Here is a 13,015-nt window from a genome sequence, read left to right on the forward strand (position 1 = left end):
AATAGACTGCTACATCTGACCATTGGCCCATATAGTCCAGCATCCTGTTCTCGCAGTGGCCAACCAGATGCCTACGGAAAACCCACAAGCAGTACCTGAGCGCAACAGTACTCTTCCTTCCTATGTTTTCCAGCAATTGGTACTCAGAAGCGATGCTTCTTCTGTCAAGGTAGAGCATAGCCAACATGGCTGGTAGACACTGATAGCCATCTCCTCCTTAGTTACGGTGTTGGTGAGACTTAACTGGGATTGTGGGAATAAAAGGGCAATTTGGCTAAAGGGTTTTAATAGGGTAACTGCTCCCTTAAAATTGCCTTAGTATAGCATTAATAGTTGAGTATCAGCAGTAAAGCAGTGCCAGGAGAAAAGTATTTGCTCACGGGGTGCCTGCAAAATTAGATTTTTGCTCAGGGAGTTCAAAGTGTTAAAGGCCAAAGAAACGAGGTAGTACCCGGACAATAAAGCCCAAAAGACTGAATCTGCTGTGCAACCCTGCACAAAAAACTGCTATAATAAAACAACTGGTGCCAGTGGCATTGTTGGAGAGAAACTGGGAGATCACCTTGCTTGTTTTGTCATTAGCTCAATTAGTTGCCTAGATGTGTTTGACAGAACACCTATATAAGTGCTGTCAGTTGTACACTGCTAGCCTTAACAAAACAGACATTAAGGCCCTTTGATCAAGATGCTGCAAAACCAATTTTGAACCATACTGGTATTGTATATTTGTGTCAGTTACAAGGTACAGATATACAAGCACTTGTAACCTGCATCACTATGATTCCTGGAATCAACCTACTATAAATGTTTGCATGGGAAATATTTAGCGTGCATTAACAGCCATTAATAATTCCAGCAAAAAAAGAAAAAAACGGACAGGGATCAGCAACTGGAGGCCTTGGCCAAATCCTACACCACCCTGAATATGAACAGTTGGTCCTTCAATTGTAAATCCATAAGCAAGAGGGGCATGAGCATGCCATGGTGTTATGTGCACACGCATAGGTCAACACATAGTCCTGGTTGGTAATCTAAGGTGCCGTTTTATCTCCAATCCACCACACCCATTACCAGTTAAAATACTTGTGTCAGAAACCATTAATACTCTGCCCACAAATTCATATTTCCTGTGAAATCTTCACTACAGCTAACCAGATGTTGTCTGTTCAGTAAATATTTCTATATAGATGGTGTTATTTAGCACATTAACTAAATAGTTTAACCGCCCATTGTTACCATGCAGACTTGCTCAATGCTTGGAAGCTTACATGAGCCATCTAGGATAGTTTTATTAATGTACACTGTCTTACAGGGTACATCTCCAGTGTTATATGTCACTGCATTCAGGCAGCACTTTATTCAGTTTTTCTTGACATTTCCTTACCAGGTAATTTTTTGTGTTTTATGTATCATTCAGATGACGTACAGCTCACTTCTAGAAATCTAGTGAATTTCTAATAGGAGTTTTCCTTGTGTCTCCTTGAGGTACTTTCTTCTTGAGACATTACAGCTGTGGAGAACTTAATCCTGTTGTCCCCCAATTTTGACACACGTTCCTAAAATGCTATTCTGTTGTTTGGAAAGTGGGGAGAGTGAGGAGCAACTGTGTCCTGAGGAAGCCACTGAGTGTTAGCAGTCGGATCTTTTGCCTAGATGTTATATTGACTGGATGTGTATTATGTGATCCTTTCCCCCTGGGACTGCAAGGGTTTTTACTGTCCAAGGGCAAACAGAAACAGAGGTGCAACAGCAAGGCCACAGATTGCTAAACCTGTTATCATCTCTCACGAAATCAGTTGTGAAATGTTCTGCTATGCCACCCTGCACCATCCTTCTGATTTTGAGTTGTTCCCTCAACTTTCAGTTAACATCACCCAGCCTAACTGGCATAGCTTCTTCTCACGCTTGAAGATGTGACAGGTCAGATATGAAATCTCTTTCTCATATACCTGTTGCTGGCCTGTAATCAGAAAGTTCGGATCAGGACTCGTGCTTTGAAATAAATTAAGTTTATTGTTTTCACATAATGGTTTCCAAGGTAGTTCATTCACACCCCCGATTAGGGAAGCTATTGTTGGATGAATGCAATTTCCTCAACCTCACATGTCATCCCAAAGACCACTGGTCAAATTAGCTATTGAGAAGTCATGTGCACTTGTTGTAGTGCAACGTTGCATTTCAAAACAGATTGGGCTGGGAAGTCCATCAAGCTCATCTCCTTCCGGTAAATAGGGCATGTCATAATATGGAATTCTTTGGCCTTAGGAAACCAATGTGTCAATGAAACTAAGTGCTCCAGCATATATCCCTCACATATTGAGCGGGAGAATGGGGCTGTGCCCATCAGCTCTGCTCTGTGGATGCAGCTAACAGACACACACCCTGCCAGCCATGTGCTGGTGCTTATTTGAAGGGGTCCTATGAAGAAGAAGAAGAGTTTGGATTTGATATCCCGCTTTATCACTCCCCGAAGGAGTCTCAAAGCAGCTAACATTCTCCTTTCCCTTCCTCCCCCACAACAAACACTCTGAGGTGAGTGGGGCTGAGAGACTTCAGAGAAGTGTGACTGGCCCAAGGTCACCCAGCAGCTGCATGTGGAGGAGCAGGGATGCGAACCCGGTTCACCAGATTACGAGTCCACCGCTCTTAACCACCACACCACACTGCCTCTCAATGGCTATGAATGTACGTATGAATGTATCTCCTTCAAGAGAGATCCAGGGCAAATGAAGATTGCATCTTGCGTGGAAGACATTATGTGCTTATGTTGTTGGCACACGTATACAGAAACCCTTAATATGAGGCGCATTGCCAGTGTGCAGAGCAGGACCACCCAACACAACCCCCTCGGGCATCTTCTCAATGCATGGAAGGATCTGAGAGAACCTCACTAGTGGTAGCAGCATCAATGGTCATTGGCCCACATAAATAGGTAATTTACTGTAGCTGATGAGTAGTTTCGATTAGTCTGGCAAATGTACCCTCTACCAACATCAGAAACAAATCATTACTAATAATATAAATTGAATACAATTGTATGAATGTTTATTTCTAGTTACAAGAAACAGAATCAGTCCCTCAATTGTACAAAAATACCTGAAAGATTACAATTAGCTTCACAACCCCCCCCCCACAAAGCTATTTACAGTTATGAAGCAATGCATATTGAGTAAGAGGTTTTGTCTCTTAAATTAATACCTTTTGCATTCCCTGAAAACTTAACTTTTATTCCATATTACAGTCACTAAAAAGTCTTGCATTGTGACAATATAATTTACAATAAGCAAGTCTTGCCACTGGAAAGGTGCATTGATTGGTCAAAACGGTCAGGTACTTAGTGCAGAAAAGAGAAGACAAAACATCTAAAAACTGAGGCACGTGTTTCTTCAAGATTAATTCAACAAATAAAAAAGCTGTTCATTTTCAAACACCTACTGTTCTATAACTTACCTACTTGTTTTTTAATTATTATTTTTTTACCAGGTGGTTTGACATTTTCCTTCTCAACATATTCCAAGATTGCTACATGAAGTATTTTATTTTAGAAAATAAAGATCACAGGCAAACAAAAACAAATGATAAAAATTCAACAGGCTCCAGAAACAACCCTGAGCGTCCCTCTTTACATTCATGTCATTTAAATACAAAAGAAGTCAAATGTCCTTCAGTCCTTGGTTTTGAAGCAGCCAACCAGCTGTATCTGCTGCAAATGTTTAAGGTGGGATTTTAACAATTTCATTTCCAGCAAAACCAAAAAAAAAGAGAGGAGCAATAATGGTGTGCTCTAGTAAAGTAGCTACCACTCTGATGTGGCTCATTTCTTTAAAATAGCTCATTTTAAAGTTGGGTGTACAAAATAGTCCGCTATCTACATAGAAAATTATGATAGTCAAAGAATGCAAGTTTTATAAACATGAAACAATGCAAAACGATTTTTTAAATTTGCTGAAAACTAAGTTAAGACACAAATTTATCTCAAAAGTCTAAATGGTCTTACCGAAACTAGAGAATGAGCATGTTAAATCATTTTTAATATATATAGGAGGGGTGAAACAGAAAATGCAGAGTGAAATCAAAGATAAAATTTAGCTTAATATGATGTCTAAAGAACATTGACAAAAATAATAATATGCACATATAAAACCAGCAAGTTTCTAATAAAAACTAAGTCAAGTTTCTTCATTTTATATGTAGACATTTCATGGGGGCAAAGCTACTAGAATGTGTTCTGTAAACTAAGATACAGTGTTTTTATACCATTGATAATTCAGCTGGTATATGTGACTCAAGCTGGTTATTTTTTCTTAAGCTACTCTCACCGCTATAAGAATACCTTGTGAATAAAGAACTGCTTTTCCAACTTCAGCCAGCGGAATGGGCTATTTATTAGTTACATGAGATAATCAGTAGAGATAAAATTGATTTTGCAACAGTAATTCTGAACATTCCTAGGGTGAATACACTCCTTGCTTTATAAACCGTGCAAAGTACACAAAGCACATCATGTGTGTATTGACCATGATATTCAAAGTCTGACCGTCACAAACCGTATGGCAATCCAATGGGAAATCAAACCAGCACTGACCTTCCTCTAATGCTAGCTACCGCCAGAAGGAAAAGCACAGCAATGTAAACATGGAACAAATGAAACATTTAACAAGAGATTGTCCTGGTTCAGATATTATAAAGCCCTCCAAAATGTGTCTCCCCATGAAGGCAGCTGGTAGCCTCTGAGCCAACCTAACTATGCCGCCTGCAATTTACTTACCATATGTGCCCAAATTTCCATTTATCAATTTGGATTAAAGCTGGGTCAGGTATTATTTGCTCCACACAGCCAATGCCCACCTGGAAGGCTTTAGAGAGCCTAAAACAGGCCTTGAAAATATCTGCTTTGCATATAATGATAAGCCACAGTTTGTTCAACAAATCACAAGTTAACGACAAATTGCTCAACAAAGGATCAAATAAGATATGGCTTGTTTCTCAAGAGTTTGTTTTGCTTTCCAGCTGCACTCTCCTCGGACTTCTGTAGCTTGCTGAACACTTTGGTTGGAGTGGCCAAACAAATCATGGTTAAGGAAGGGTGCTTGGTTCACTTGCAATGCCAAACTATAGCTAAAACAAGTCAAGCTTCATAAGCCTACAACAAACAATGGCTTCACATAATGATTTGTTGGCAGTAAAGAAATGAGAAGTTAAAACCACTGGGCAGGCTCATATGTAATGCTACACCACGGTCTTAATAAGCCATAGTTTAATAAACCATGGCTTACCATTGTGTGTGAACCAGGCCTTATTTAAATGATGAACCAGGAATGAAGCAAGACCAAACCAGTTTGCCACAAACTAGTTTGACCAACTAATATAAATACTTTAGTGCACAAACCCCCAAGTATTAGGTTACTGAATTGTCAATGGTAAATTCAGCAGTGGCATGAAGGGTTGAATATCCAATTTCTATTAGCAATAAAACAAGCCATTAATCCAGCACTACTGCATATAATCACCCAATCATTCTGGTGGCACTTGCATAACTTTTCTTTGAGCAGGTCTGAAATGGATGGAGAGCAGTCAATGGATTTTGCCCACAGTTTTGTACAGAAGTTTTGGCAATCCTGCACAATACAAGCAAGACACAGTTCAACTGAAGAAGAAATTATTCAAATTTACCTGGCTGGGCATCACTGTTGCCTTGCCAACACTTAGGACAGGCATAGGCAAACTCAGCCCTCCAGATGAACAGGACTAGTGGTCAGGGATGATGGGAGCTGTAGTCCCAAAACATATGGAGGGCTGAGTTTGCCTATGCCTGACTTAGGAAAACAACTCTATGAGTTTTAGCCATTGTTAGTCACACTCATGAGTAGATCCATTGAAATTAATGGACATTAGTAACGGAAGTCCTTAATATTCTCTATGGACCTACTCTGAGTAGAACTTAGTTGGAAACAACCCTATGTCTGTGCCAGTTCGGCCATATCCAACAGTCTAACCATAATTAGGAGACCAGGATACTCCATGGCCATTTCCCTCTTTCTTTCAGTTTCGGAGCTAATTATAGTTAGGCTTACATCTTTACTGGCATTTTCAAGTAACTGTAGACCCAAGTCATTTGCAAACAAGGTTAAAGACTTATTTGCAATCTGTGTTTTGGTTACTGAAAATGTGGGTTCAGAGGCTGGAGGGAAGGAGAATGCAAACACATGGGGCCCTCTGGAACTCTCAACCATGGTTAGGAGATTGGACAGTGATACACCTGCACAAAAGGCCCTGTGACATGGTCAGAAAGCAAGGAAACACTGAACTTGTGTCCTACTAGGTAGACTAAACAAGTGAAGCCCCACCTCCCAAAGCTGGTTCCAAATACATATTGTCACTCTAGCCTTTGTCAGTGGATTTCCCCAAAGGGTCATGCAGACCAGAGGGCTCTAGTAGGCTGAGAATGTGGGGGAAGAGAAAACACATTCAGATTAAAATGGGTTAAAACACATTTATGCATAGAATCAGAATCCTTTGCATGACTAGCTATTATTAGTGTCCTGCACACAAGCTACAGCCATTATATATTTTTTAAAAAAACCCAATCATTCTAAAGAGTACATATGTTGGTATGTGTATATTGCCATAGTTGTATCCACACTGTTTCTTCAAGAGCATCGGTACATAACATAGCTGCTGATTTTCAGAGCCATCAAGTCATATTTTTGTCTTCTAGATCCTTGTTAGGCTGAAGCAACTCATGAAATACAGGATTTAGATTAATACCCAAATCCTGCATAAGTGTAAAAGCTTTATCAGCTCCTAATATAGGCCATATGCAATATCCAAAAAGTAGGAGTGCAAAAAACAAAAAATAGTAGAGTGTGATCCATACAAAAAGTAAACACACTAAGTCTTAAATTCTCAAGATTATTCCAGGGCAAGAGTTCTTTTCAATAATTTTGCTTCACAAACTTGATTCTGTTAAATGGACCAGCCAAGGGACAGTTTCCAGTTTTGTTTAATGATTTTACACACCCTTTCCTGATTTTAGGGGTTGCTAGGACACTCAGCACCAAGCATGTTCAGGTGTTATACAAACCAGCAAAATCTCAGTCTGTTGCTCAATTCATCCTTTTCCAAATCCCCAAGGTGCATAATTCTTGTGAACAACTATTCTGCTAATTCCCCAGTGTCAACCTTCCTTTTATAATATTTCTCTAGCAACTTCCATCACTGAGCAAAGTCGGTCTTCAACATGGATCCAAATAGAGGTCATAAGGCCACACGTATGCAGTGGTGTTTGAGTTTACACGGCAAAACTCCCTTGTTTAGTTGGTAGAACTCAACAAGCTGTATTAGGTCAGTGAATTTGGTGCTCCCATCATCCAGACTGAAAAATATCTGTCCGTCATCTTCACACTTGAAAAATTAATAAAAAAATATTAAAATACTAAAACCATGTCAAGTTAAACAGCAATATAACCAAATTAGGGTGCTAACTAATGGATGGATGCACATCAACAAAGGGTGTCAACTGACAGAAGCTCATCTATCAATTGAGCTAATACTTCAGACTTGTTTAAAGTTGGTTTTACCTCATCCACAATTCTGATATTCAAAATATAAATTTCACCATTTCAAATTTTGGGCACAGCAAAGCTCCATCTTTTGACTTAACCCTTAGCCCATAGTCCCAACAATAATAAATATAATAAATAAATAACATTTTATTTATATCCTGCCCTCCCCAGCCAATTCCAGGCTCAGAGCGGCTAACGAAGTAAAATAATACAGCATTCTAAAATCAATTCAAATCAAATTGATGGCAACCATTGGGCTAGAGTTCTCTGAGGATTACCAAAGGAGGGGGTCAGACTGTGCCTTGGCCAAAGGCGTGGTGGAACAGCTCTGTCTTGCAGGCCCTGCAGAAAGATGTCAAGTCCCGCAGGGCCCTAGTCTCTTGTGACAGAGCGTTCCACCAGATTGGAGCCACAGCCCAAAAAGCCCTGGCTCTGGTTGAGGCCTGTGGCCTGTGACCTTCAAGATGTTTTTGTTTGAAGACCGTAAGGTCCTCCGTGGGACATACCAGGAGAGGCGGTGCTGTAGGTACGAGGGTCCTAGGCCGTTTAGGGCTTTAAAGGTTAAAACCAGAACCTCAAACCTGATCCTGTACTCTACCGGGAGCCAGTGCAGCTGGTGTAGCACTGGGTGAATGTGATCCCGCAGCGAGGACCCCATAAGGAATCACGCCGCGGCATTCTGCACCCGCTGGAGTTTCTGGGTCAGTCTCAAGGGCAGCCCCACATAGAGTGAGTTACAATAATCCAGTCTGGAGGTGACCGTCGCATGGATCACAGTGGCTAGGTCAGGGCGCAAGGATTGCGGGACATTTGCCCGCAATCCTTTTACCATTTTATCCTTCCCTTCCCTTTTTATATTGTCTCCACCCCACTTCCCACCAAATTAGTATTACTGGTATAGAACAGAACATTGGTTGCTCACCATGAAGGTATCCAACAATGGGTTAATATCTTTGACTTGCCCAGGAAGGCCGGAAATGAAACTAATTTTTTTCCACCAAGCCTGGTTCTCTTTCCTCACTTTTGTCCCTCACAAAGGTTTAAATATAATGCGTCTTGAAAATAATTAGGGAAGGAGAACTAGGGAGGAGGCATCTGGGCAGGCCAAACTATAGGGCGCAAGGTGATGCTGACTTTGTGAAGAGGATATGGACAACATCAGGCTAGGCACAAGGATGGAACAAAGTTTTGGGTTATGTTAGCCACTGAGAAACAGGATGTTATCTTGGATGCCTCTGCACACCAAACCAAAATGAATCTTCCAGTTGACGTTAAGAGGTATCCAACAGTTAAAAAGTTACATTACATTCTAATTAGGGCACGTGGCTGAGCCAGGAAGTGGGGAGCACATTGAATTAACAGGTCCCCCTTGTTTGGCAGGAACCAGGGTAAGGAAGTCTCTAGGTTGAGGGTCTCAGAGAACCAAGGCTGGAAAGGGGCCTGCTCCACCTGTATCTCTTGTATCCTCCTGCAGCAGGAGAAGTCAAGAGGGTGGTCCTTTTGGCACTCCATGTATCTGCGCCTCTGCCCAGGCTACCTCAAATCTAAACATGTAGCTTGGGAAGGGGTGGTTCCTGGAGAAGGCAAAAAGGTCTATCAGTGGGTTTCCAAGTGCTCCTGTATTGCTGCAAACACATCCCTGTTGAGGATTATTCCTCCTACGTCCAGGTAGCTGCAGCTGAGATAGTCTACAGTCATGTTTTGCATCCCTCTGCATTGGGACGATTACGTCCTTCAATGCTGACTTGAATGCTGTCACATGGGAGAAGTGCTTGCAGTGGTTTGGTCCACAATATGCCTTCCTGACTCTTGCCCATATCATAGCTTTAGGAGGAGGTCCAGGGTGTGGTTAACACATATTTACAAGAGGAGTATGCGCCTGATGTCCTGAAACAGGTGGGCACTCTTTAAAGAAAGCCCTCCCTGAAAGTTGCAGAGCTTGACAATTATCACCTGGTCACAAATACTGTCCTTTGGCAGTAAGGTGCTTGAGAGGGTGGTGGTATAGCTACAGACACTATTGGAAGAAAATGATTCTCTTGACCCATTTCGGACTGGGTTCATGTCTGCTTTGGGGACAGAACTGACCTTGGTTGCCCTGACCTTTGGGAGAGGGATGGGGAAGTGAAACCTTGTTGCTGTTGCTTAATCTCTCAGTGGCTTTTGATACTGTTGACCACAGTGTCCTCCTAGACCAGAGATGGCCTAACTTGGCCGTCCAGCTGGTTTGGGACTACAACTCCCATCATCCCTAGCTAACAGGACCAGTGGTCAGGGATGATGGGAATTGTAGTCCCCAAACAGCTGGAGGGCCAAGTTTGGCCATCACTGTCCTAGACCATCTTCTGTGAGTTGGGAATGATCATTACGGTATGATCCATGCTCATGGAGGCTGATGCGAAAAGCCAGCAGCTACAAGTTTGGCATGGTTAGGGAGCATTGCTCTCGGTCCTGGGCAAGGGCATTAACCTGTTGTGAGATACCTCTGACAACCAACCCTTAAAAACACAACGGACACAAAAAATGGGCGAACTTTTCCATTTTCTGTAACAATGATATTAATTGTGCTACTGGGGGAAAAAACAATTTTGAAATTTGAATTGTGGATTTCCACTTGTTAATTTTTGGCTAATAAAAAAAGAGAGCCAAAATTAAAAATTATGCTTCGTTCACAATTTTGTCCCATAAAGATATAAACAACTTCTTCACAAAAATAAGTTAAGACTAATATATCTGAAATATCACAAACATTGTAGCCCAAAATAAATTACCGTAAATTAATTTTAAAGATTGGCTGTCACTGGAGATAATCTGGCATTTCAGGATGTTATTCTCTGAGAAACAAAGGCATTTGTATTGTCCATGTTGGAAATACTATGGCTAGAGGTCTTTCACTAAGTATTACACATGGGAGATGAGTGTGCATAAACAGATAAGGGTTTCTAAATTCAGCCCTGTTTTCTGAAATAATAATGACGACGACATCTGGATTGATCTGGTCCATTGTCTGAAGAGGAGACCGTGTGCCTTTTCCCCAGTGTGCGGCTCTGCCGCCTATGCTGTGACAGAACACCTGAACAGACTGATGCAGAAGTCAGTCAAAGTTGCAGTGTCAGTTTCTGTATATCATCCTGTGGCTTTTAGGCTTTTGAACATTGGATTATACATGCACATACATTCAAATGCTCCATTGCTGCATTGGGGGGGTGGTGGAGATAAGCAACTGCCCTCTTCTGACTGATGGAGCAGATCAGGGGAGAGGTCTTGCCCAACTTAACATATTCTATGAAAAGTACAGAGAGGAAATGAGAAAAAAATCTAGTTTATGAATGCTATCGTTGGTTGAACTGAAAAGCCTTTCAGAAATCTTCATCAATAAAACCCATTGTGAATTCTGCACCACATTTTTTAAAAGTGCCGTACTTACCGGCAAAATCTGGAAATGCTTAATTTTTTGATGGTGACACAGTGTAAGTACAAATGCCTTTGGGTTACTCTGGCTGTCCCGGAGAAGAAATAACCTGGGAAGCAATATTATACTTTATTATTAAATGGACTACTATTTGGAAATAAATGAACATCTCCGTTTCATTATTTTACCAGCTGACAGGAGCGATCCAGCAGTAAATCACACCAAGCGAGTTGGAGTTAACTCTTTGTTAGCAAAAACAGGATCTGCATAGGTGTGTCAGGCCTAATAAGCACAGCAACGTTTCTCTGGCAGGTCCTGCAGCCATGAAGCAGTTGTTAAGACTGAAGGTCCTCCTCACAGCTGCCCAAGTCCCCTCTTCTCCAGTGTTTTTCACAAGCTGTCTGAGACTGTGCCTGCATGCCGCCACCCTCTCCTCTGCCCTTTTCACCCCTCTTCTGGTTCTGGGAGACCGGGGGGCGGGGAGCTTGTCACATGCTTCTTCACCAACAGGGCTCCTCTATGGCTCTTGGCTTCCCTCCTCTCCTGCTTCTGCCTCGAATTCTGGACTTATCTCTGCCACAGACTCTCCCAGCTCCCCGGGTTCTGCTCCCTAAGCCCTGCTGCCTCTTCCAACACCTCCTTTCCCCAGTCTTCTCCCTCTGACCTCTCATCATTGCCCCACCACCAATCCCTGGGCTCTGAGCCTTCCTCCCTTGGGGTTCGCCATCTGGTTCCTCCCACCACTTCTCTGTGTCCAACCAGTCTGTTGACACCAGCACACACTAGAGTCTAACTCTAATTTGAAATGCAGATAGGTAGCCGTGTTGGTCTGCCATAGTATTCTTCAGATACACTGAAACAGAAGTTGCCAGATCCTTCTATATAGAGAAAAGGTGGGGAGGGGTATTACTCAGAAGGGTGGTGGGAATGGGAGATTGGCAGATAGCTGAGATGAGCCTGTTGACGACTCTTAACGACTGTAATAGGTCTTACAGGAAAAGGCAAGGGGTGAGAAGGTGAGAAATGGCTTAGTCATGTATAATGAGATAAGAATCCAATGTCTCTGTTCAGACCAGGTCTCTCCATGGTTTTAAGTTTGGTAATGAGTTGCAATTCAGCAGCTTCTCTTTCCAGTCTATTTCTGAAATTCCTTTGTAGTAAAACAGCTACTTTGAGATCTTGTATAGAATGTCCTGGGAGATTGAAGTGTTCTCCTACTGGTTTCTCTGTTTTGTGATTCTTGATGTCAGATTTATGTCCGTTTATTCTTTGGCGTAAGGTTTGGCCTGTTTGTCCAATATAGAGAGCTGAAGGACACTGTTGGCATTTGATGGCATACACAATGTTAGACGATGAGCAATTAAATAGTCCCGAGATGGTATGTGTGATGTTGTTGGGGCCAGTAATGGTGTTGTCCGGGTGTATGTGGCAGCAAAGTTGGCATCTGGGTTTATTGCAGGCTCTGGTGCCAGTGTCCGTGTTAAGTCTGGTTGCGGTATTATTGTGGGTTAGGAGTTGTTTAAGATTGGGTGGCTTCAATCTCCCAGGACATTCTATACAAGATCTCAAAGTAGCTGTTTTACTACAAAGGAATTTCAGAAATAGACTGGAAAGAGAAGCTGCTGAATTGCAACTCATTACCAAACTTAAAACCATGGAGAGACCTGGTCTGAACAGAGACATTGGATTCTTATCTCATTATACATGACTAAGCCATTTCTCACCTTCTCACCCCTTGCCTTTTCCTGTAAGACCTATTACAGTCGTTAAGAGTCGTCAACAGGCTCATCTCAGCTATCTGCCAATCTCCCATTCCCACCACCCTTCTGAGTAATACCCCTCCCCACCTTCTCACTATATAGAAGGATCTGGCAACTTCTGTTTCAGTGTATCTGAAGAAGTGTGCATGCACACGAAAGCTCATACCAAGAACTAACTTAGTTGGTCTTTAAGGTGCTACTGGAAGGAATTTTTTTATTTTGTCTAATTTGAAATTTGGCTGATGAAATTTTGACAAACCTTGCAACCTTGGAAATGC

General features: G+C 41.9%; 1 protein-coding gene across 18 annotated transcripts in view; it reads right to left on the reverse strand.

Moving 5' to 3' along the window:
- Positions 1-3,023: 3,023 nt before the first annotated feature.
- The window catches only part of GRB10 (growth factor receptor bound protein 10), a 99,352-nt gene continuing 89,360 nt past the window's right edge, over positions 3,024-13,015 (reverse strand). For 5 of the 18 annotated variants that reach the window (XM_083473190.1, XM_083473182.1, XM_083473193.1 and 2 more), the window contains 4 exons: positions 10,993-11,086; positions 5,930-7,404; positions 5,828-5,859; positions 3,024-5,725 (listed from right to left, as the gene is read on the reverse strand). In XM_083473190.1, coding sequence (XP_083329316.1) covers positions 7,258-7,404; positions 10,993-11,086 — 241 coding nt within the window. In that variant the 3' untranslated portion in view covers positions 3,024-5,725; positions 5,828-5,859; positions 5,930-7,257. Of the gene's footprint in view, positions 5,749-5,827; positions 7,405-10,992; positions 11,087-13,015 lie in introns of those variants that run through there. The other 13 variants (XM_083473177.1, XM_083473179.1, XM_083473189.1 and 10 more) reach the window with 4 other exon arrangements.

The sequence above is a fragment of the Podarcis liolepis genome, assembly GCF_965112155.1.
Source record: "Podarcis liolepis genome assembly, chromosome: 13".
NCBI classification, from domain to species: Eukaryota; Metazoa; Chordata; class Lepidosauria; order Squamata; family Lacertidae; genus Podarcis; species Podarcis liolepis.